Source organism: Pholcus phalangioides, unplaced genomic scaffold, assembly GCF_987345545.1.
Source record: "Pholcus phalangioides strain wild (caught in Gottingen) unplaced genomic scaffold, Ppha-v1.0 ptg000020l_1, whole genome shotgun sequence".
Classification (NCBI taxonomy): domain Eukaryota; kingdom Metazoa; phylum Arthropoda; class Arachnida; order Araneae; family Pholcidae; genus Pholcus; species Pholcus phalangioides.
This window is the reverse complement of record NW_028301613.1, coordinates 364464-391363: the sequence shown is the minus strand read 5'-3', so window position 1 is coordinate 391363 and position 26900 is coordinate 364464. Positions and strand designations below refer to the sequence as shown.

The window sequence follows — 26900 nt, the reverse complement described above, 5'->3', positions numbered from 1 at the left end:
TATGTTCTCACTGACATGGTTCAAAACGGGGGAAATTCGGGAAAAAACAGCTTTAAATGCGGAAAAACCGTTTTACCCGCGTTTAATGCCGTTTTTTCCCCCAACTTCCCTCCGTTTTTCGAATCAGTGACATCTCAGTGAATATTGCACTTGGAAACTTGGAATTTTTGTTGGCATCAGGAGAGACAGGGCAACAACTTGCAGCAACTTTCTGATTCGGTTTTGCGTCACACGGGGACCGTATAAAAACGCAGATCTTTTTATTTTATTTTGTTACACACTGTATTTTCACTCTCAAAACTGGTACAGGTTGATTTTTGAACGCCTGTTGAGCATCTTTTAAACTGGCATCGTACCTCTACGACGGACGGTTGATGAGATAAAGGCCGTGCTAGAACTTACAGGACACCCTGTATACAGACACAGTAAAACCTCTCTTTTGCCACACCGGTGGGACAAAAAAAAAATTCGTGCGTAAAAGAGGGACGACCGTTAATCACGGGTTTGAAATACATCCTTCTATTATAAGAGGGGATTGGGCCGTAAAAGAGGGGTGACCTCATCTTAGGGGTGGGGGGGGGGAATCCGTTAAAAGAGTGTCATGCCATCACAGGCATGAATTTGCATTTTTTTATTTCATACTCGACCCCGATCGCAAAATTGACTCGTACATCTCCCCCCAAGAATATGTGTGTGGTCGCTACAGAGAACGAGCGGTACCTTTTGTCGGCACACAACGTCATTCAACTATATACATCGCTGTTGAACGTTCAACAATCCACGAGACGGCATGTCGCCGCAGCAGGTAGGGGTTGCCAACCTTCTACCAACTCAGGGCGCACTATCGTCGCTGATTCGACGCCAGCTCCTTTGTACAGGCACGGTAAGAACCAGAGGGCACCGGTTACAGTGACCGCTGCTGTACAAAGGGACACTTTTGTACACTTGGCGAGCTCGTAATCGCCAAGGTGTGAAAACATCGAGAAAAACGGGGTTCCTAGCGGCAGGACAGTCAACACGTAGGAGAAAAAGGAAGAGGTTCTCTTGGAGGGACCTCCTGATGATCATGCCGTAGCCTTAAATACCACTTCAAATATAGTTAATGTGATTCCACTGTAAAAAAAAAACCCACTCGAACGTGAATCGGACATCGAATGATCGGAAGCATCATACAATGACGATAGATCCTGATGATCTACCTGAAATCCATCTATAACTACATCGACGTTCACCTGAATAGGACACTGCTCCGAGCATAAAATTTGAGAGCATCACATCAAGACGCATGAACCGACGCCCAGGAACACCCCCCTCCACCATGCTGCGGCCATAAGGACATTCATGAATAATTTATGAGGTACCTCATTGGTTTTTTTTTATGTGCACATTTTTAATTTAATGCAGAGCCAACATTTTTTTGTTAAATATAAATTCCGCCATCAAAAATTCTGACATGATCATTTAGTGATTTGATTTTTGTAGTCAATTGCAAGCATTTTGCCTTGTGAGAATCTCCCTTATGCAATGAATTAATAAATGTGAATTTTTTATTCTTGTTAATCCCACTAAGCTTGCGGCCAAAAATTATTGTTTTTTTGTACTTTTGTCATTCCTAGCCATTTCCTTTACCTCTTCCCCCCTTTTCAGGTATTCTTAGGCTGACCATATTTCCTCGAGAGAAATACGGGACATTGAGATTCCAAATACGGGAAAATACGGGACATCGCCAATTATCGCCAAAAATGACGCCAAAACCGAGCAAAGTTGCCAAATATTGTTAAAATTACGGTAAAATCACAATGGCGGGAAATGAAACGTTACTGCAAATTGCAGTGGATTAAAATGAATTTCACGAAAAAAACGTCACCAAGACAAATGTGGGAGATAAATATTCTCATTTATAGTTGTAATTATCATAATATAGTTTATTAGTTGAAAAATAATTTCAATCTTTGACTTCAATAAAGAATAAAAATTCAAGTAAGCGTCATGTAAAATACGGGAAAAACCGGGACACTTTTGCGAAAAAGTCGGGACGACCAAAAATACAGAAAATACCGAGACTGTCCCGGGAAATACGGGACGTATGGTCACCCTAGGTATTCTTCGCTCTGGTGACAAATCCATTTTATATTAGCATCACCTCTGAACAATATTTCACCACAAAGAGGTTTTACTGTATATAGTTTTTATAATGTAATTGCTATTGGACTTTTAATTGGGTTGATGTATTTTAGAAATATATAACATTCATAACGGGCATCTTTTTCTCACCCATCTCGTTTGGCATTTCGTGGCCTTGTATAATGCCAAAACAAAGCTATAATATGCATCTGCATATAATATCCGAGCTCTAGCAAAAACTGTTAACACCCCCCCCCCCCCGTTCCAAGTTTGCACATCAGAAAGTCACGACCACAAGAAAAAAGCACGATAATAACAATATCCGATAATTGATTGTTATTCCTCCAGAGTTATGATCATGTTCGTGGCATACAGCAATGAAACATGAATGTCGCAACAACAACAGCAACAGAAAACTCATTTGAGAACTGACACGCAATTGGCTGGTTTCAAAAGAGCACCCCAAACGCAAAACAAAATCGGCGGCGGTACGGTATTGAAAAACTAAAAATATTCGGAGATTTATGAGGGGGGGGGGGGTCCACGTTACTTGGAAACCGAAACTAAACACTTTACGGCCGAAACTGGTAAACAATTTCGGAAAATAGTTGCAATTATGAAGTTTCGCCGAAATAATGGCCTGGGGAGGGGGGGGGGGAGGGGCTATCGATCATGTTTCTGATATTTATTAAGTAATTGCAGCTTTATTTTTGCGCTTAATCGGCTAATTATGCATGATCGTCAATCTTCTCTCCGTAAGTGGAAATAAGATACAGTTCCAACTTGATAAAGCTCTCACTTTTTACCGGTGATTATGCATAATATCCAAGCATCGGTAGTGAATTTGATAAATGCCACAAAATAATTACCATTTTTACTGATGATTATACCATAATACTGGGTAAATTTGATAAATCCTTTAAATTTATCGCTTTCACTGGTGATTATGCATAATACCCTAGACTAAAGTAATTGATGCATTTGGCAGAGTTATGAAAAAAAAATTCCCAAATGATTCAAGAATGTTTGACCTACCCCGATTTAAGCGGGGTGTCACGACCCCCTGAAGTCCACTATGCATAATCACCTGTAAAAGGGATGAATTTCAAGTAATTATCGAATTAATTATGAACGCTTGGGTACCCGTAAAAATGATTCTTTCTTTAATACTTATCAAGTTTACCAACGTTGCGTTACTATATCATGCATAGTCATTATCACACCTACGGAAACGATTATGCATAATTAACCGATTTATCTCATTTACCGTAACATATACTAACCAACTAACTAACCGTGTGATGGCTCGGTCCATATCCTACGGGACTTCTAACCGAAAAGACATCACCGGGAAACATATTTTCAATATGGTTAAAATGCAAAATGAAATACGTAATGCATATGCTCATCCCATGCGCATTTCCCACAATTTCCAACACAATTTCAGACATAGAAATACAAACAAAAATGCGTACATATCAGAGAAAACCCAATCACACGTGGCTAGTCATCAGTGGGTCTATGCGCGAGCCGATCTCCCCTTTAAAAAAGTCTCGCCGCAGAGAGCAACAAGACCTACAAACAGTACAAATGTAATTTTATCATAACACATCACTCACTTCACTTCTGAAATATAGATGGCGGCACTGAAAATATCAAACACAACACTACATACGCATTCAGACTGTGTTGGGTACACATGCACACAGTTACACTTCCGGCACAATTCACTAGGTATTAAATCGCCTATAGATGGTGATAGACCAGAGTTGTGCTCGGTTCGAAAGAAAAGTCATCAGTGGGTCTAAATCAAAAGTGGAATATGCAAGAACTCTTCGTAAGAGACTGCAAAACGAAAACTCGGTGTTGGGAGAAAGGAAATTTTTTGCACTAAAAAAAGGAAATGAAATCATTAGTATTGTTGAGGAGTTTTACTTTATAATAGTCAGCGCCCCCCGTATTCGCGGTTTCCATATTCGCGGTTCCGCATTCATGGTTCCGCATTCATGGTTCCGTATTCGCGGTTTCCATATTCAGGGCTCCGTATTCGCGGTTTCCATATTCGCGGTACCGCATTCATGGTTCCGTATTCGCGGTTCCGCATTCATGGTTCCGTATTCGCGGTTTCCATATTCAGGGCTCCGTATTCGCGGTTCCACATTCATGGTTCCGTATTCCCGGTTTCCATATTCAGGGCTCCGTATTCGCGGTTCCGCATTCATGGTTCCGTATTCGCGGTTTCCATATTCAGGGCTCCGTATTCGCGGTTCCACATTCATGGTTCCGTATTCCCGGTTTCCATATTCAGGGCTCCGTATTCGCGGTTCTGCATTCATGGTTCCGTTTCCATATTCGTGGTTCCGTATTCATGGTTCCTTATTCGTGGTTTCCATACATTCGCGGTTTCATTCGCGGTTTCCGTATTCGCGATTTCCATATTCGCGGTTCATGATAAAGCCTACCATCATTTTCAGGTCCGCGAGCATTAAAGGGAAAGGATAAGTCAAACCTCTCAGTATTTTGCGTGAGCAATAAAAAGACTTGGACTACAAAAACACTTTTCCTGGATTGGATTGGTTTAAACGGTGTTTCGTTCTTCCAAAAGTCAGGAGCTACTTTGAGAGTGAAGACATGCCATTCAAAGTTCTTTTGGTACTGAATGATAATGCTCCTAGACACCCAGGTGTCAATGAGCTCGAAGCTGATGGGTGTGGAGGTCCTTTATATGCCTCCTACTATACAGCATCTATCATTCAGCCCCTTGACCAGGGGGTAATGCGAGCATTCAAGGCTCACTATACACGTCACTCAATGAAGATGATTGTGCATGCAATAGAAGAGGATGCAAATGCAGAAAATGTCTTGAAAGTATGGAAGAATTACACACTATCGCCAGTGAAATTACTATCATCACCAGAACCGTGGCAGCTCTTAAGGGAGAAACAGTCAACTCGGATTGGATTAACCTTTGGCTACAATGTGCGCTCCAGGACACAGCCATTTCTACAGAGCCAACTGAAGAGACTATGAAAGACATTGTCACGTTAGCGAAACAGGTGGGGTGAGAAGGGCTCATTGATATAGAAGCAGGGCCGTCTTTAGAGCATCATGGGCCCCCGGGCCAAGTGATTTTTCTGAGGCCCTACCTGGCAAATTCTCGCAAATTTCAACCGGTTCTCATTTTTGTGAGGCCCCATTCACTCGAGGCCCAGGGGCCGTGCCCGGGTAGGCCCATGCGTTAAGACAGCACTGTATAGAAGAAGTCGAACAACTAATTAATATTAATTTAGGGGCAATAACCGAGGAGGAATTAATGCAGCGGACTGCTCCTGAAACGGTACCAGATGAAGAAGATAAAGAAGTGGAAGGCACACAAGTTCACACCATGAGTAACACAGCGGAAGGACTTTGCAAATTCAAATCAGCAATAGATTGTTTTCATGACACAGATCCCTCTATGGTACGCTCTTCACGTGTAGAAAAATTGGTAGAGGAAGCCTTGTCATCATATTCCAACATAATTGAAGAAACGTCAGAACAGAAATCACAATGTTCCTGTAAGAAAACATCGCCAGCAATCGCTGCAAGCCTCTTTTACACCCCCTTCTACCTCTGTGTCTCCCTGCTCTTCTCATGCTGTTCAATAAACGAGAGATACAAAAGAAAAACCTATGGTTTCGGTTATTCGCGGTATTTCTCGTATTTGCGGTCACTCCCAGGAACGTAACCCTCGAGAATACGGGAAAAGGGGGGGGGACGACTGTACTCTATACAAACATGAAGAACAGGGTCGGAACAGAGGAAAGGGAGCAGGAAGAAAATGGAGCAGAATCCGTACAAGTAGCACCTGCGCTGAAAGAAGAAGCCTACAAGACTATAAGATGCATGAAAAAAAAGGGAAATGCCCAGGTGAAGATGGGATTTCAATAGACATTACTAAAGAAGCAGGAGAAGAATTTGCCAGTATGCTAGGTGCCTTGTTCACAAATTGTCTCACAAAATCCATATGCGCCTGAAGATTGGAATAACGCAATGATGGTTCTTCTTTACAAAAAGGGTGAGGAAAGAGGGTATATCAAGAACTATTGACCGATTGTGTCTCTTATCAGTAATTTATAAAATCTTCACCAAAGTGGTGACATATAGGCTTGAATCCAAATTGGACGAAGCCCAACCAAAAGAACAAGCAGAATTTCGAAGTGCATTCAGTACAATGGATCACATCCAAACGATCAGGGAGAGAGACACAAGGAATACGAATTACCACTGTGTATACTTTACCGCACACCAACTCCAGTCATATATCGCTATACGGCAATTTCCAACCAGTGGAGATGGGTGCAAGAGTGCCGCTCGGATTCGAACCCAGACCGTTCAACAAATGGTTCCTATGTGTCTCGCGCCATGCCTTTACCGATCGCGCTATCGTAACAGCTACCATTGTGTATGGCCTTCATTGATTTTGAGAAAGCGTTTGACTCTGTCTCCACATCTGCTGTTGTTGTGGCTTTAGATGTAATTGGAGTAGAGAAGACTTACATAAGTATCATCAAGAAAATATACGACAAAGCAACTGCAACGATTCGTTTAGATGAAGGGAAAGCAAAGATTAACCTTGGGAAAGGAGTCAGACAGGGTGATACTATCTCACCAAAGCTCTTTACCGCTGTGTTAGGAGAAGTATTCAGAAAACTGGATTGGGATGAGAAAGGAATTAAAATAAATGGAGAATTTCTCAGCCAATTTGCGTTTTGCAGACGACATTGTTGTTATCAGCAGTAATCCAGACGAACTAGAAGAAATGGTACAAGAACTTGTGAGAAGGCAAGTATTCAGGTGGGCTTGAAAATGAATCTGCAAAAGACAAAAGAGTTATGTTCAACTCCTTTACTTATCATTTAAAGCGGAATGATTCGTAAAATAGTGACTTTCTTATCACTGGGAACCAGGGCCGGACTTAGGCAGGTGCGAAAGATGCCGGGCCGCTAAATTTTTGGGGCCGCAAAAGGGGATAAAAATGTTCTGATTACATTTTGACTTCAACTCCTTAAAAAAGCAATAGCTTAAAAAATTCAGTCCAAGATAGAGAAAGAGAGCCTCTAAGGTTGAGGGCCTAGGTAGATAATCAGTTTCTAGCCCTGAGAGTCCTAAACCTTGAAGTGCCCGGGGATCTCACTCGCAATTTTTTCACCGGGAAGCGGCCACTTTTGTCCAAATTTATTGCCAAATGGCATTTTTTTTATGACCACGAAATAGTTTTACAGTCGTTCTCGGGCACCAGAGTACCCATGGACGCCCTGGGGTATTGAAAAACTCCTGTTCAGAGGGGCCGCAATTTTTTTTTTTTTGCACCGGGCCGCAAAATATTTAAGCCCGTCCCTGCTGGGAAGGGAAAAATAAGCAAAATCTTTACTGTCCTACCACCGGAATTGAAATAATCCGTAAAATAGTGGCTTCCTTATCACCGGAAGCGGAATAATCTGCAAAATTCTATCATTGTTCACAATCTGGCCATCAGGCATAGACAAGTCTATTAGACTACCAGGAGAGAACGAACCATTGCCCCCCCCCCCAATTTTGCAACAGGGTGCCTAGGCTCGGATCATTGGCGAGGCCCCCCAGATCGGACTTTAACGAGCTCCTTTATTGTAGTGTGAAAAAACAAAAAAGATGAAAACCGTTCCGGGCCCCAGGGTTGGAGCCCTATCAGCCCCACACTTGTGGGAGCCATGTGTGTTCGCATATTCGGAGCTAGACCAACATTTCCTTTCAAAAAAAACAAAAACATATCATCTCATTTTTCAGACTTCCGCGAAAGTCACCGGTCTGAACATGTCACAGACATGACCACTGACCGCCCAGAGAGAGACCATCTTGGGAAAAAGATGAACATGACACAGTTGCCACAATATAGCGATGGTGGTCATGACATGCACCCCCCCCCAAAAAAAGTATAGGGCTGACAGGGCCCGGGACAATTACCATCATTTTTTGTAGTTTCATGTCATAAATTCCCAGTAGAAGGGTCCGTGAGAAGCCCCCCCCCCCTTCCTACCCCAGGGCTCCTCTAAAGCTTCAACAGAGCCATCGAAATTCAATTCAAGTGTTCGTATGTCCTGACCACGTGAATTCTCCCTTCCCTTGTTCTTCCTCTATTTCAGACCTCGTGGGAAATTCCCGGAAGCTGTAATTGGTCCCGGGAGGAGGGGTGGGGTGGGGGTGACGGGAGAGCGAGGGAGTATCCGGGACAATACGCTCCTGTTTGTCCCGGAACAAAGCCGCGGTAATCGATTCAGAAAGGCTATTTTTAAAACGATAGCGAGAGAGAAGCAGATGCGACTGTCACTCCCGGTCCCGGACAGATAAAGAAAAATTGCTCCCGATCATATCTTCGTCCCCGTGCTTTTCTCATTTATACTTACGATTTCTCTATTCTCGTGTTAGAAGCATAATAGCCTTTTATCATTGGGAAGCAGAATATAATCCGCCGAATAATAACCTCCTGATCTGTGCGGAAGCGGAATAATCTGCGGAACTCTTTTTCATTGCCTGGAGTGAAATAGTCCGCTTTTAGAGGCTTAGACTGTGCCACTGTTAAATGGTGACTTTCTTATGACCGGGAAGCGGAATCATCCGTGAAGTGATGATTGTCCTGAAAGTGAAATTGTCGGCAAGATAAGGGGTCATTCAAGTATTACGTCATCATCGATTGGGGAAAAGGGGGGGGGGTTTCCGATTTGCTGCTGACTTTTGATGACGGGGGAGGGGGGCGTTTGGATGATGCTTACGTCATCGACCACCCTTTATGAAAATATGAGTTAGGATTCAGAGGGGGCAGAGCTGATGACGAAATTTTGCTGACAAGAGTGGGGGGGGGGTCAGCGTTGTGCTGACAAGAGTGGGGAGGGGGAAGGGGGTCAAAAATGGCTAAAAATTTGCTAACGTAATACTTGAACGGCCCCTAAGAAACTTTCTTATCACAAGAAGCGGAATAATCCACAAAATAGTGACGTCCTCATCACCGGAAGCGGAATGACCCGCAAAATGGTGACCGTCAGTTATCATCGGAAGTGGAATACTCCTCAAACTAGTGACTTTCTTATCGCCGGATTTTTTTATCCGCAAAATAATGACTTCCTTAAGACCGGAAGGAGTTCGGTTAGTAGTTAATTTGTAAAGTGGTTGTTCCTCGTCACTGAAAATGAAATATATTCTACAAAATATCAACTTCCTTGTCACCGGGAGCGGAATAATCAGCGAAATAGTGATTTTTTCATCACCGGAAGTGAAATAACCCGCAAAATGGCGATTTCCTCATCACCGGAATAATCGGCACAATAGTGACTTCCTCATCACCGGAATAATCGGCCCAATAGTGACTTCCTCATCACCCGGGCACGGCCCGGGGGCCTCACAAAAATGGAAACTAATTGAAATTTTCGAGAATTTTCCAGGTAGGGCCTCAGAAAAATCAATTGGCTGGTGAGGGGGGGGGGCATGACGCTCTTAAGACGGCCCTGTGGGTAAGACTTAGGGGTCGGATCCAAAGAGGACCTACAGGATGAGAGAGATATGGTGCTATGATTTCTTCAAATGCAAGTACATAAATATGTATGCTGTTACTTCCAGCTAAGTGTGGGGGGAGGGAGCCCCAGAGCATCACTTTGCCCGTGGACCCATGATGTTGAGAAAGCCGCGTATATAGCCATGGCCTCCACAAGGGTTGGGCTGACAAGGCTCCAGCCCCGGGACAATTTTCACAATTTTTTTGCTTTTCACGCTATAAATTCATCATAAAGGGGCCCGTGGAAGTCTGGTCGGGGGCCCGCAAAATATCCCAGCCTAGGGCCATGCTCCAGGATGGGGGGGGGCCATGTATATAGCCCCCACAAGAAGGAAGCTCACCGAACAGGCCCAAGTTGATATGTCGGGAGGGTCGATTTATATGGTTCTTCTGGATAAGACCGGGGGGGGGGGTCACGAGATTAAAATGTGTTGCAAAGGGGGGGGGGGCACGGACTAAAAAAGGTTGGGAACCACTGGTTTAAACTATCCAATAAGTTGGTTGTGAATTCGGGTTTAATAGCAAAAATTCTTTGTCTTTGACGCGTGCTATCAACCCTTATCATTTTGGCGGTAGAATTCAGGGTACCACATTTGGCGAGTATTGGCTGGATTCTCGATTAATCCTATTGAAATCGGGCCAACTCTAGCCACAGTCGAAATTTAAGAGTCGATGATTAAATGTAGTATTTATGTTATACCTGCTCACAATCCGTGACTCGCGTACCAATTTTCACTCTCGTAATCACCTGATTACATTTCTAGATCACTTTAGTGGCTCGCAGTGCAGTTCTACGTCACTTGAGTGGAACATTTACAGACCACTCAAGCAAACCACGACACTTTTACATACAACTCAAGCGAACCGCCGTACAACTCTAGATCACTTAAGTGACCCCCGCGGCGCGTTTCCAAGCCAATGAAGTGGCCCCGGGCTATCCAAAACGTTGAGCACCCTTTATTTATGCAGTATTAATATTAGGGTGAACCACTTACCCTGTCTTGGCGAAATTCGCCCAGTACTTCATCATCTGCCTGCTCAGGACTTCCTCGTCTTTGGAGTAGCCCAGGGTCGGGTTGAGGGCCTCGCCGAGGATGAAGTTGATCTCGTCGCCATGCATGACGCCCATCCACTTGGGCCAGGGATTGACCGTCGACCTGTGGGCGAAGTAGTACATGTACACGTCGTTGCCGGTCTCGGCGTAGCGCTGGGCGAACTCGTTCACCGGGCATATGAAGTGGTAGTCGCCGACCATCCGGTCGATCGCGTCCCGGTTCTTGATGGTGTCCTCCGGGTTCGTCCAGTCGGTGTACTCGAACATGATGGCCTCCTGCCCGAACTCGCCCACGTCCGGGTTGGTCCTCTTAACCGAGTAGATGAAGTCGTCCCTCGTCAGGAAGACGTCCTCCTCGTTTTTGAAGTGGTCCGTCAAGAAGTATATGATGAAGTAGGCGCCCTCGTCCGTGTTGCTGCCGGTGATCAGGTTGGTCTTCTTGAAGTTCTTGGAAGCCAGGGATTCCTCGGGGCTCTCGTCCAGGAAGGAGCCGTCGACGACGGGCACGAACGGGAAGTCGACGACCCCGAGGTAATCGCCGAACTCCTTGTTCACCATCTCGATCGGGTCCTTCGTCTGCAGGCAGGCGACGACGGCGTCCAGCTCGTGGACGCTGTGCGGGCACCCCAGCTTCTCGGCCAGCATCAGGCCCCTCTTGATGCTGTCGTCCCGGTCGAGCAAAGCCCAGGGAGCCGTCGCGGAGCCGCTCTGCAGGATGGCCTGGCTGAAGAGGTTCTGGCTCAGCGGGGACAGCAGGTGCAGGCTGACGCTGACGGCGCCGGCGCTCTCCCCGAACAGCGTCACGTTGTGCGGGTTGCCGCCGAACTTGGCGATGTTGTCGCGGATCCACTCCAGGGCCATCAGCTGGTCGAACATCCCGGCGTTCCCTGGGGCGTCCGGGCGGTCGAAGTACAGGAACCCCAAAGAGGCCACTCTGTAGTTGACGGACAGGGTGATGATGTTCTCTTCCGCCGTCATGATTTTCGTGTCGTACACGTCGAGCGTCGTCGTGCCGCTGTAGAAGCCACCCCCGTAGAACCAAACCAAGACGGCAGCATCTGCAAGAAAGACGTCAAAGAAGTAAATACAACGTATACATCCGCTACTGATGACCAGGCACGGAACCAGAGGTGGGCGATAGCAATCTAAGCTTCATCGCTCCCCCCCCCCCTCCAAGAGCCGCCGAATGATATTATATGAGAAGGATCTGTCCCGTACAATACGGGACGCACTGACTAATTGTGCGAAATAAGCCGCCCTCGCTTACGCCAGGTTGACGTCACCAGGTGAGAAAATAATAGCGACGTCAGTCTTAATAATTTAGGGGGGGGGGCCCGGTTATCCCCGGTCTCCATAAAAAAATGCAAAAATTACATTAAATGCAAATTAACCAAAAAAATTAATGAAATTTCATATCGATGAAAATTGAAATCTGAGGTAAATTTTTAATTAATGAAAGAAATAATTTCGAAACTAATGAAATAAATAATTTCGAAACTAATGAAATAAATAAATTCGAAACTAATGAAAGACGTAATTTCGAAACTAATGAAAATCTGGATTTACTAAGAAAAAAATAATTCCGAAATTAATGGAAATCAGGATCAACTGAAAGAAATGATACACAACTAATGAAAGAAACAATTCCGAAACTAATGAAAATCAGGACCTGATGGAAGAAATAATTCCGAAACTAATAAAAGGAATAATTCCGAAAGTAACGAAAGAAATAATTCCGAATTTAATGAAAATCAGGACCATCCGGGAAAAATAATTCCGAACCAATGAGCGAGAAATAATTTCCAACTTATCAATGAAGTAATTCCCTACTTATGAAGGAAATAATTCCCAAATTGCGAAAAATTTGGACCTCTTCAAAAAAATAATTCCGAAATTAATAGAAATCTGATTATAATCCGTGAACTAATGAAAATCAAGATCCAATGGGAGGAGTAATAATGAAACTAATGAAAATCTAGTCCTAATATTGGGAGAATGGAAATTGATAAAAATAATGGAAGATTCGGAAACAAACGAAAAATAATTGGGACCTACTAAAAAAATGATTCTGAAAGTAACGAAAGTTAGGACATCGTGAAACAAATAATTCAGAAACTAATGGAAATTACGACCCATTGAAAGAAATAATTCCGAAACTAATGAAAATTACGACCTAATGAAACAAATAATTCCGAAACTAACGGAAATTACGACCTAGTGAAACAAATAATTCAGAAACTAATGAAAATTACGACCTAATGAAACAAATAATTCCGAAACTAACGGAAATTACGACCTAGTGAAACAAATAATTCAGAAACTAATGAAAATTACGACCTAATGAAACAAATAATTCCGAAACTAACGGAAATTACGACCTAGTGAAACAAATAATTCAGAAACTAATGAAAATTACGACCTAATGAAACAAATAATTCCGAAACTAACGGAAATTACGACCTAGTGAAACAAATAATTCAGAAACTAATGAAAATTACGACCTAATGAAACAAATAATTCCGAAACTAACGGAAATTACGACCTAGTGAAACAAATAATTCAGAAACTAATGAAAATTACGACCTAATGAAACAAATAATTCCGAAACTAACGGAAATTACGACCTAATGAACAAAAAATGATTCTGAAACTAACGGAAATTACGACCTAGTGAAACAAATAATTCAGAAACTAATGGAAATTACGACCCATTGAAACAAATAATTCCGAAACTAACGGAAATTACGACCTAGTGAAACAAATAATTCAGAAACTAATGGAAATTACGACCCATTGAAACAAATAATTCAGAAACTAATGGAAATTACGACCCATTGAAACAAATAATTCCGAAACTAACGGAAATTACGACCTAGTGAAACAAATAATTCAGAAACTAATGGAAATTACGACCCATTGAAACAAATAATTTCGAAACTAATGGAAATTACGACCTAATGAAACAAATAATTCAGAAACTAATGGAAATTACGACCTAATGAAACAAATAATTCCGAAACTAACGGAAATTACGACCTAATGGAAAAAAATTATTCCGAAACTAACGGAAATTACGACCTAGTGAAACAAATAATTCAGAAACTAATGGAAATTACGACCTATTGAAACAAATAATTTCGAAACTAATGGAAATTACGACCTAATGAAACAAATAATTCAGAAACTAATGAAAATTACGACCTAATGAAACAAATAATTCCGAAACTAACGGAAATTACGACCTAATGAAAAAAAAAGATTCCGAAACTAACGGAAATTACGACCTAATGAAACAAATAATTCTGAAACCAGTGGAAGTTACGACCAAATGATAAAAATAATTCAGAAACTAATGAAAATTACGACCTAATGAAACAAATAATTCCGAAACTATCGGAAATTACGACCTAATGAAACAAATAATTCCGAAACTAATGAAAATTACGACCTAATGAAACAAATAATTCCGAAACTATCGGAAATTACGACCTAATGAAACAAATAATTCAGAAACTAATGGAAATTACGACCTAATGAAACAAATAATTCTGAAACCAGTGGAAGTTACGACCTAATGATAAAAATAATTCAGAAAATAATGGGAATTACGACCTAATGGAACAAATAATTCCGAAACTACCGGAAATTACGACCTAATGAAACAAATAATTCCGAAACTAATGAAAATTACGACCTAATGGAACAAATAATTCCGAAACTAATGAAAATTACGACCTAATGGAACCAATAATTCCGAAACTAATGAAAATTACGACCTAATGGAACAAATAATTCCGAAACTAAGGAAAGAAATAATTTCAAAACTAGGGAAAGGAATAATTCCAAAACCAGGGAAAGAAATAATTCCAAAATTAAGGAAAGAAATAATTTCAAAACTAGGGAATTTCTGAAACCAATGGAAGTTATGACCATGGAATAAAGTCTAGAACTAATGAAAGCAATAATTCCGAAACTAATGAAAATTAGGACCTAATGAAAGATATAATACGACCGGAAGGGCGGCTCTGTCTGTCACATCGCTCTGGATCGGTGCCTGGAAACGACTTCAATTCCGAGCATAAATTCCTCTGAAAACTGAATCAGCTACTCACCCTTAGGTCTCGGTTTGGGAACCCACAGACTCACCGTCAAACAGTCTTCGCTGAGCGGGCTGTTCGGGTTCCACATCTGGGAGCCCTTGAAGTCGCCGAACATGGTGTCGTTGATCTGCACGCAGCTGTTCGGTAGCTTGGTGGCGTTGAAGATCCCCTTCCAAGGGTCTATGGGCTTCGGGTGCCGGAATCTGTATTTACCGACGGGAGGTTGCGCGTAAGGTATGCCGAGGAAAGCGTCGACATGCTGCTCCCTGGCCGTCCGTACGGTCATGCCCCGCACGCGACCTTTGGTCGTGTGCACGATCAGCGAGTCGTCGCCGTTGTCGTCGGAAGCCAGGCATTGGGGTATCGATGTCGTCGCCAGCAGGATGAGGAGCACCGCTCGCCGGACGTCGCCGCAGGTGCCGCCTCCGGCCGCCGTCGTCATTGGTTGGGATGATGGGCTCTGGTCACAACAGGTGTCGCATCTGAAAAAGACCGCACAAACAAATTTTAAAAGTCACCATAAATGCTCTGACCGTACTAGATTCCCAGATTTAAATGGGTTATAACATGTATGCTCAACCGATCACCCGCGGTCCAAATGTGGACTTCGGAGTCATGTGATGTGGCACATGACCCCAAAACTAATTTATAAAAATGAGCTTTTACAGATCACTTAAGTGACCCGCGGCATGTTTACAGATCTCTCGGGCAACCCGCAGCATCGTTCCAGAGTACTCAAGTAAACCGCGGAACATCTACAGATCATTTGAGAGATCCGCGCTGCTGTTGCACATCATTCAAGTCACCTGCGGCACAGCTCCTCCAGACCACTTAAGTGACTTGCGGCACAGTTCCTGAGCAGTCAAGCGCCCCACGGCAGATTTCCACATGAAATAAGTGGCCCGTGACACATTTACAGATTGAATAAGTGGCCCAAGGCACGTTTTCAAACTAACGAAATGGCCCTCGCTCTCGTGAAGGTTGAGCACCCATGGTTTACAGTGAATTATACAGGTTAGTCCTCAGAGTAATACCCATCGGTAAGTCAGTGTGCCTCCAGCTACAACATGCCTTCCCGGTGGTGGTGTTGGACACCAAGAAGTCAATCGATGGGTGAGCTTTTACAGATGCCTGCCTCGTTTGTGTTGCGAAGGGTTTCCCACGAAGGTGGTCATCGTCCGGAAAATTGGAAAAGTGATAGTCTCTTGCCTCAAGGTCCGGGAAGCACAGCGGATGACACAGTGTCTTCCACCCGAGTCACTGAAAAGATAATCCGACCGCTTTCGACATGGAATTGGCGTGAAGTAGCGGTCGGTACACTGTAGTAATTGTCTTCATTGCCTGTTGCACACTCCCCAACTGCTGCGGGGATAGGGCCGGGTTGATGGTTTGACCCGTTAGCAGCAGAGCATGGTGCCGAACCATCGTTGCTGAAGTGTCCTCGCAACAGTTAAAACCTGTGCCGCAGGCAATGAAGAGCAAGCCAGTATTGGATAAATCACAAGTGTGTGTACCGCTCCTACACGATCATCGCGTGTCCAAGGCGTTCGGAGGGTATCCCCATGCAATTACTCGGCTGGGAGACACCGCGTCATCCGCCGTAGTTGCCGCACCTTTCGGCAAGAGATCTTCACCTCTTCTATTTCAGCACGACTACCTTTGTGGGAAACCCTTCATCTTCCTAACGTATTTATGATGTCCGAGTTACTTGAAGAGCGATGCCCTCCTCCTCCAGGATGCGTGCCTGAGCGAAGGAAGACATCTTCAGTTGCGAATGGAGCGGAGGCAGGAATTTCGAACTGCGAATGGAGCCGAGGAAAGCATCTTCAGATTTAAATGGGGTGAGGGCAGACATCTTCAGCTGCAGATGGAGTGGAAGGAGGCAGGCATATTTAGATTCAAACGGAGAGGAGGTAGATATCTTCAGCTGCGATTGGGGGGCGGAGGCAGGCATTTTCAGCTGCGAATGGAGCAGGCAAACGTTTTAAGGCAGGCATCTTCAGCTGTAAATGGAATGGAAACAGGCATCTTCAGATTCAAATGGAACGGAGGCAGACATGGTCAGGGGTGTGTATGCAATAACTCTGGTGAGAGAGACACTGTGTTTCCCGGACCTTGCAAGAGATGACCACCTGTTCAATTTTCCGGACGGTGAATGAGGAAAAAAAAAACTGGAAACTTGCGGCAGGTAGCCACGGTTTTCTCGGTGTCTAATCAGGGTACATGTCAGCCCCCATATGGTAAGTGCTGTTTCATCCCCTATGAAGTCGCGCTTGCCACTTCCCAAACAATTTTTTTTTCGATTCATGGTGTTGTTTCAGTGTCGCAGGCACACGTGCGATATTTTTATAATCTTCTTGTAATGTATGAGCTAGAAAGGATCCCCTAACTGTGAAATGGCATAACTTTTTAACAGTGATTTTTAGGAACATGAAACAATTAGTCCGTTTAATGGGCAGGCCTGGAATTTCAATTACGCCGGTTTATGAAGTTAGTTACAACTTTGGTGAAACAATATCGTTGCAACGTTTTCGTATTTTTTAATATAGTGGGTGATATTTTCGTTTCGTAAACAAGCGGAAGCAGCCATTTTCAGCTGCGAATGGATAGAAGGCAAGTTGGGCGATATGGCAGAGAAGTATTGTAAAGGTGCAATGGATCAACCCATACTTTAAGGAATAGAAAAGTTTCTCCTATACTGTTCGCCTTTTTGGGAGGGACGATCACCCTCTCTAGATGCACCCTTGTACAGACCAATTAAAAGTCCCTTTAAATTGCCTTAAGAAGAGCAAAAGCAGCTGATCTCAATTAAAAAAAAAAATATCGAAGGCTGCGTACACGATGATCGCGCAACAGCCGCAACATTTAGCCAGGGCCCTATAATTATGCTGCTTATAAAATATGTCTGGCTTTTCAAGAGGAGATGGAGGCAGGCGTCTTCAGCTCAGGATGGAACAAAGGCAGGCTTTTTCAGCTCAGGATGGAGCGAAGGCAGGCTTTTTCAGCTACAAATGAAGCAGAGACAGATATCTTTAGCTTCGAATGGAGCGAACACAAACATTTTCAGCTGCGAATGGAACAGAGGCAAGCATTTTCAGCGCGGTGAATGGAGAAGACGCAGGCATTTTCATCTGAAAATAGAGCCGGGACAGACATATTCAGCTTTGAATGGAGCGAAGACAGTTATTTTCAGCTGCGAATGGAGCAGAGGCAAGCTTTTTCAACCGCGAATGAAGCAAAGGCAGGCATCTTTAGCTTTGAATAGAACGAAGGCAGACATCTTCAGCTGCGAATGGAGTGAAGGCAGGCGTTTTAAGCTTCGAAGGCATGCGTGTTTAGTTTTGAATGGAGGGAAGAAAGATATTTCAGCCGCGAATGAAACAGAGGCAGGTATCTTTAGCTTTGAAAAGGGCGAAGGCAGACATCTTCAGCTCAGAATGGAGCTAAGGCAGGCTTTTTCAGCTACAAATGGAGCAGAGACAGATATCTTTAGCTTCGAATGGAGCGAACACAAACATTTTCAGCTGCGAATGGAGCAGAGGCAGGCATTTTCAGCGGCGAATGGAGAAGACGCAGGAATTTTCATCTGCAAATGGAGCCGGGACAGACATATTCAGCTTTGAATGGAGCGAAGACAGTTATTTTCAGCTCGCGAATGAAGCAGAGGCAGAAAGCTTCAGCTGCAGAGACAGGTGGATCCTGGGCAATATGGCGTAGAAGTGACTTAAGTGTAGGTGCATTGGATCATCCGGTACTTTATGGGACAGACGAATTTCTCCTATATTATTCGTCTTTCGGGAGGACGATCACCCTCTCTGGATCCGCCCCTGGCCAGACCTATTAAAAAATCCCCATAGGAAAGAGTCAGACCCTGAAATTTTCCATCCGTAGCTGATAACTGGAGGGTCAATCGCATTTCTTCCTGAAGCTCACTAGAAAAATAAAAATAAATCTAGTGGGTAATTGCCTTAAGAAGAGCAAAAGCAGCTGATCTCAATAACAAAAAAAAACCACCGAAGGCTGCGTACACGGTGATCGCGCAACTGCCGCAACATTTAGCCAGGGCCCCGGTAATTATGCTTATAAACCACGTCTGGCTTTTCAAGCCTTTTTGGAGCAAAGAGAGAGAAAGAGAAGCAAAAAAAAAAGGAGAAGAAAAGCAACTGAAATCTGTGATTATTCCCCCCGTTAAGAATTGAGGCAATTATTTCCCATTTCCTGTAGTTTTACACTCGGTCGATTATGCAAATGAAGTTCTCTCGGGATAAGGTAGTAGTTGCTTTTGAGGAAAAGATCTGTGCAGGAGGAGTAAAAGAGGAGATGGAGGATGGAGGGAAAAACGCTTGAATTTGTGAGAGAGAGAGAGGAATAGAGATCGAAGAAAAGCTAAAACGGGACACGTATGTGCTTGTAGATGGTGAAGTGAGGAATGTACAGTGCTTGTATGGCAGTAAGGAGAGAACTGGAAGAGCGAGAGAGAGAGAGAGAGAGTTAGAGGAGGAAATGAGAGTTGCAGATTTTAATTTGCTTCTCAACCCCCACCACCACAGCATCATCTCCCGCATCTATCTTATATCTATCTCACCACACGCAAACAGGCTGAGCTAAGCTGAGCTGATCCGGCCGTCGATAGTTGCGATTCCGCGCGGACCCATGTCCTCTCTTTCTCTCCTCCTGCCTACCTACCTGCTACGAGGGAAGGACTGGAAATGGCGGGAAGGGGGTGGCGGGAATGCTCGGTCACGTGACACTTGGCAGCTCATGGCTCGTGTATACACATCCCGTGCAGTTGCGTGCAAGCGCGGATTCAGAGGGGAAGGGGGGGGGGGCGATGCGGGTGATGGCCTCTCCCAAGAATCGAATAAATATAAAGGAAATTTTTCAGTCCCGTAAAATGTGGGATGAACCATTGTACCGAGACAGTAATAGTCACTTTTGCGACACATCACCCTGGATCCGCCTGTCTCCGCACCACTCGCAACTGCAGATGTCTGCCACTACTTCTTTTGCAGCTGAAGATGCCTGCCTCCACGCCATTAGCAGCTGAAGATGCCTGCCTACACTCCATTCACAGTGGATGATGCCTGCCTCGGCTCCGTTTGGATCTGAAAAAATAACTGCCTCATCTTCATTCGTAGCTGAAAATGCCCGGCTCCACTCCATCCCCCCCCCAAAAGCCGAATAATACAGGAGAAATTTGTCTGTCCCGTAAAGTACGTTATGGTCCAATGCACCTACACCAGGGAGGGGGAGGGGGTTCTCAAACATTTTCCACCAGCGGTGCCCCTTTTCCGTATTCAATGCCCATCCGCGAGCTCCGCCGGTTCCCCAGAGCTGCTTAACAAAGAATATTTATGTTGGAGGCACACAGTTTGAAAACCCCTGACCTACACAATAAGTAACTTCTCCCACATATCGTCCAGGATCTACCTATGTCCGCGTCATTCGCAGCTCAAGATTTCTGCCTTCGCTCTATTCAAAGCTGAAAATACCTGCCTCTGCGCCATTCACAACTAAAGATGCTTGTCTCTGCTCCATTCGCAGCTGAAAATGGCTGCCTTCGCTCAATTCAGAGCTTTGATGTCAGCCGTCATTTCATTCGCAGCTGAAGATGCCTGCCTCCACTTCATTCACAGCTGAAGATTCCCTCCTCCACTCCATTCTCGTAGCCGAAGATGGACCCGTCAGTGCCGAAACGAGAAGCTTTTAAGGAACAGAGATGTTTCGGGATTGCAAAAATAAAGCGGATCAAGTTAGACGAGGATGTCTCGGGATTGCCGCTGTAAGGGTTGACCTGAGAACTTGGCTGTATATTTCAGATAAGTAGTTTTTGAGGGAAAAACTGCTCAGAGTACGGGACGAACCTTAATTGTAAACAACCTGTACATTAAGGCCCCCAGTTAGCTTCGCAGACTCCAAAATCATCCGCTAATGGGGAATGTCCGTTATATAGGTTTCCCACTAAAGACAATTACATATAATTTTTATCCCCAACTTTTTGTAGTGCAGTGAAAATTTTCCATATCGAAGAATAACTAGTTTCAGAATATATTCGATAGATGTCGCTGATGCGAGCGAAGTAGGATGAAACGCGGGGAATACTACTGGATGTAAAAACAAAAAAAATTATGCAAATGTAAAAACTGGGAAAATATTATTTAAATATGGATTCCATCAACATTGAAATTATTCGGAGTCGGTGATGGGAAGACGCACGCAAAAAGAATGAAACACGAAAACGAAAGTCGAATCCCTCCCCCCAACTCACATTTTTCCCCTCCCGAAATAGTCCTTGTCGCTTAATGTCATCACATCGGGACTCGGTATTTCTGATAGCAATATCCGATGATCAATTACGTTTGCGAGTGCGGTGACCATACATCCCGTTTGCTCGAACGGGACGCGTGGTAAACAGATATTGGTCAAACTGGACAACTCTGTTTTTTCTCCCCCTACATGATTAGTTGCAAAATGTTCCGTCGTTCCATTTCTTTAATTCTATAACGGGACTTCCCCCCCCCCCCCATTGAGCTAAAATCCTGCATTTTTGTTATTCCGCCATTTTGAGGCGTTAGAATGTCTAATACTATATAAGGGTCGTTCAAATGACACCTAGATTGGTGTCTGAAAAGTCCCCCCCCTCCCCCTAGCCGAGATTATAGTGTTATTTTGCAGGAAAAAACGTAACCCCCCCCCCCTCCCTTGAAAAAATTCTGCGTAAGCCTATGTCTACATTACATAAAACTAGCTATAATACCCGGCGCTGCACGGGTTTTCTTCAATGACACTTTTTGGATCACGTGATATCTCCCTCTTTTTTTGAGGGGGGGAAAATACAAACCGTATAAAAGTCAACCAATATGGCGCCTTCCTGCGCGACTCATGAAGGAAATAAATCTAGATTTGAAGAAACGTCGAAATGAATATACAGGGTGTTTCAAAAATAATCATCCGATCTAAAAAAATCATAACTATTTAGCATTTAATCCTTTTTGATCGAATAATGTATGGGTAGAAAGAGGGAAATCTCGAGTTCCACGCAGTTGCCGACAGGTAGCGCGCTAACGCTCTTCCTACGGCTGCCCCATCAGTGTTTGTCAAGACTTGCTTTCCTCACAGTTAGAAACCGATTCGGATGACTTCATTTTCCAGCAGGACGGTAGCCACCACCACACTGAAGCTCGGACGTTTGAACAACCTCATTCCTAAACGATGGATCGGCCGTACGGGACCTGACGATTCAGTTGAAACATCACTGGCGTCCAAGACCGCCGGACCTCACAGTGTACGATTTCTTCTTGTGGGGGGGGGGGGTTTATAAAACACTACGTTTATGTGCCTCCCCTTCCAGCTACATTAACCGAACTGAAGATACGCATAACATCAGCCGTGGAAGCAAACATGCTCGCACAAGTTTGGGACGAGTTTGACTACCGTATAGGCATGTGCCGCGCATCCCAAGGTGGACATATTGATCACCTTTACTTTAGTTGGCAAACAAATCTTTATGATTAGTCATGTCAAATTAATCTCAAGTGTCTACGTTCAATATTTTTCGTAATATACGCCATATTTCAAATCGGGTGATTCTTTTGAAACCCCCTGTATTTTTTTCCTTTTTTAAGGGACGCCACGTATTCCACCCCTTGAACTTCAACTTATCTATATGCCTGTTTCTTCTTCGTAAAATGTTTAGTTAAAGCTGTGGAATTTCTTCGATGTACGTTACGGGCTTATAATTAACTTTAAAACATCCTAAACTACATGAATTTATGCAGTTGAATATCAAAAAACAATACGGAGACATTAATTTTCATACTTGAGAAGATGTAAATAAAAGGGTTGAAATCAATGTTATTGCATGAATGTCCAACTGAAAAGTAGGTCTGGCAATTACTTCATATTTAATTTCCTGGGCTTCGTATATCTCTGAGCGAACTCAATATTTCAAAAATCGAGTATTTAATACAATTTTTAAAATTATTGATGTGACAGAAAATCCCACCAAATTTTCGCATTTCTACATTAAAATCGGCAATTTTAACACTGACTTCTATGAGGAACCCCCTTTTCCTGACCCTCAAAGCGATGCTGATGATGATGATTATGACGTCATTCAAAAACCCTCATTACTGGGAGTATTGAAAATATGGCAAACCATTATAAAGGCATAAATATTATACATACATTGGCAGCGTTGAACCATTGTAAAGGGATATACACGTCTGAAACGCATTGCTAGGGAACCACGCTAACCAAAGTAAACGTTCGGAAAGTGATTGTTGAGGCCCGAAAACCATTGTTGCCCGACAGTTTTTTGCCCATTTGGGGCATTTGCGCTGCTCTGGCGAAATTTTAAAGTAGCCTATCGTTTAAGTCGGGTCTCATTTGGTATATATATGCAAAAATAATTTGCGGACCGGTAAAAAATTGATAAATGGGAGAAATAATTTGCAAACCAGCCAAAAAAGTAAATAAATGGAAGAAATAATTCACGGACACCGACAAGAAATAAATAGAAAAAACAGGTTTGCGGACCAGCAAAAAATGAATCAGAAAAACAATTTCCGACTGGCAAAAAAACCAATAAATGCCTGAAAAATAATTTAAGGATCGACAAGAACTAAATAGAAAAACGTTTGCGGACCGGGATAAAAAATTACCAAATCGAAGAAACGATTTGTGGACAAGCAAAAAAGAAATAAATGCAAGAAATAATTGAAGAACCGGCAAGCACTTAAATACATAAACGGTTTGCGGACCAGAAAAAAAATAAATATGAGAAATAATTTGAGGACCAGCAAGAATTAAATAGAAAAAGCAATTTGCGGACCAGAAAAACAAAATTCGCAGAAACAATTTCGGACTGGCAAGGAATAAATAAATACGAAATATAATTAAAGGAAACAGGCAAGAACTAAATAGAAAAAACTGTTTGCGGACCAGCAAAAAATGAGTCAGAGCAACAAGTTCGGAGTGGCAAAAAATGAGTCAGAGCAACAAGTTCGGAGTGGCAAAAAATAAATAAATGCCAGAAATAATTTAAGGACCAGCAAGAACTGGGTAGAAAAAAGTTTGCGGACTGAGGAAAAAATTACCAAATCGGAGAAACGATTTGCGGACCAGCAAAAAATAAATAAATGGGAGAAATTATTTTGTGGACAAGCAAAAAACAAATTATTTGCAGACCAAAAAAAAAACTGAATATTTTAAACAGGGGAAATAATTCGTGGATCGGCAAAAAATAAATACAGAAAATAGGGGAAAAAGTGCAGAAAAAATAGAAATAGTTTGCGGACCGGCAAAAAATAAATAGAAGTAGTTTGCGGACCGGCAAAAAATAAATGGAAGTAGTTTTAGAGCCAGCGAAAGCTAAGCAGGAGAAATAATTTGCGAGCCGACAAAAAAATATATATGCCATGAATAAGAAAAATGTTTTTCGGACCAGCAAAAAATAGACACTGTAAATAAGATATTTTGCGGACCGGAAAAAAATATGAATGGGAGAAATGATTTGCGTATCAGCAAAAAAAAATATATAAATTGGAGAAACAATTTCAGTCTGGAAAATAATCAATATTTGCGAGAAATAATTTACGAACCGGCAAGCACTAAATAGATAAACGGTATGCGGACCGGCAAAAAAATAAATATGAGAAATAATTTGAAAACCAGCAAGAAATAAATAGAAAAAAGCAGTTTGCGGACCAGACAAAAAAAAAAAAATTCGCAGAAACAATTTCGGACTGGCAAAGAATAAATAAATGCGAAATAATTATAAGACCGGCAAAAACTAAATAGAAGAGATAGTTTGCGGACCGGAAAAAAAATGAATGTGGGAAATAATTCAAGGACAGACAAGAACTGAATAGAAAAAAAAAGTACGGACCGGAGAAAATAAGTAAATGGAAGAAACATTTTGCGGACCGCAAAAAAATAATAACAAATGGGAGAAAAATAGTTAGTTTATACTTTATAATTAGAAATAGTTAGCGGACCGACAAAAATAATAAATAAACGGGAGAAATAATTCGCACATCATCATACACAGCAAAAAATGAATATCGTAAATCGGAGAAGTTATTCGCGGATCGGCATAGTAAATAAATACCGGAAATAAGAGAAAAAAAATTGCGGACAAGGAAAAAATAATTAGAAATAGTTTGCGGACCGGCAAAAACTAAATGAAAAAATAGTTTTAGAACCAGCAAAATCTAGAAAGACAAAATAGAGAAAGACAAACAGGAGAAATACTTTGCTGTCCAGCAAACAAGTGATAAATATCACATATAATTTGAGCACCGGCAAAAAATAAATGGGGGAAATGATTTGCGGACCGGCCAAAAATAAATGTATCAAATGGGAGAAATAACGTGTATAGACACCTGCCGATGGTCGACGACAGAAATCAAACACAATACATAGAGGGTGTATAATATTTTTAATTAAATCTAAAACTATTTAGCGGCTTTGTGAATAGCGGACTTTTGCGGACCGCCAGAACCAGCTGTTGGAAAACACTGTTTCTTTTTCCTCTGGACCCTCCTTACAATGTTACTTCGGAATCTGCTACTCGAAAGCTGAATATGTTGACGACTTGTATAGATTCGAATTTTTAAAAACATGGAAATCCCATACCTCATGACTTATTGTAAATTATACGAATACGGGAATATCCAACGGGGGGGACGGGGGACGGCGTGGATCTAGACGGGGGTGTCTGCCCCTCCCAAGAGCTGAAGAATAAGGGAAAATCTGTCCGTCCCGTAAAATACGGGCTGATCTAGTGAATCTACACAATAAGTCACCTCTCCCGACATATCGTCCTGGATTCGTGCTTGCCTCCGTTACATTCATGGATAAAAAATGTCTGCCTTTGCTCCTTTCACAGACGAAGGTGTGTCTTTGCTCCATTCACAGCTGAAGGTGTCTGTCGTTGCTCCATTCACAGCTGAAGGTGTCTGTCTTTGCTTCATTCACAGCTGAAGGTGTGTCTTTGCTTCATTCACATCTGAAGGTGTCTGTCTCCGCTCCATTCACAGCTGAAGATGTCTATCTTTGCTCCATTCACAGCTGAAGGTGCCTGTCTTTGCTTCATTCACAGCTGAAGATGTCTGTCTTTGCTCCATTCACAGCTGAAGGTGTCTGTCTTTGCTCCATTCACAGCTGAAGGTATCTATCTTTGCTCCATTCACAGCTGAAGATGTCTATCTTTGCTCCATTCACAGCTGAAGGTGTCTGTCTCCGCTCCATTCACAGCTGAAGGTGCCTGTCTTTGCTTCATTCACAGCTGAAGATGTCTGTCTTTGCTTCATTCACAGCTGAAGATGTCTGTCTTTGCTCCATTCACAGCTGAAGGTGTCTGTCTTTGCTCCATTCACAGCTGAAGGTATCTATCTTTGCTCCATTCACAGCTGAAGATGTCTATCTTTGCTCCATTCACAGCTGAAGGTGTCTGTCTCCGCTCCATTCACAGCTGAAGATGTCTATCTTTGCTCCATTCACAGCTGAAGGTGTCTGTCTTCACTCCATTCACAGCTGAAGGTGTCTGTCTTCACTCCATTCACAGCTGAAGGTGCCTGTCTTTGCTTCATTCACAGCTGAAGATGTCTGTCTCCGCTTCATTCGCAGCTACAAATACCTATTTTCACTCGCAGCTGAAGACGTCTGCCTCAGTTTCATCCAGAGCCGAAGATGTGTGCTTTCCCTAGGGGCGAATCGGAACGGGGGAGGCATTTGCCCCTCCCAAAAGCCGAATAATATAAGAAAATTTGCCAAAATAAGAGATGATGACAAATGGATCTAACAAACATACACAAGTCGGCCTTTCGCTACACATCGCCCTAGATCCGTGCCTACTGGGGTGGGGAATTCCGTCTTACTTTCTGCTTTGGGAGTGCCTGAAATAGCTAATTTCACTTGTCAATTCTAGCAAATAAATCTCTCAAACAGAAAGCGAGGTCTCCAGTAACTAGGCGCGTATATTCCATATTTCAGTATATATTTCTGAATAAATAAAATTCCATTTCCATTCAATTTGCCTCCATGCAATATATTT

General features: G+C 43.0%; 1 protein-coding gene across 1 annotated transcript in view; it reads right to left on the bottom strand.

Annotated features, from left to right (window-relative positions):
- The window catches only part of LOC149070692 (acetylcholinesterase-like), a 98510-nt gene that overhangs the window by 11927 nt on the left and 59683 nt on the right, over nt 1-26900 (bottom strand). Inside the window, exons 2-3 of the mRNA XM_089248444.1 lie at nt 14855-15324; nt 10684-11800 (exon numbers count right to left, since the gene is read on the bottom strand). Of these exons, the coding sequence (XP_089104570.1) occupies nt 10684-11800; nt 14855-15284 (1547 nt within the window). The 5' untranslated portion in view covers nt 15285-15324. The remainder of the gene's footprint in view (nt 1-10683; nt 11801-14854; nt 15325-26900) is intronic.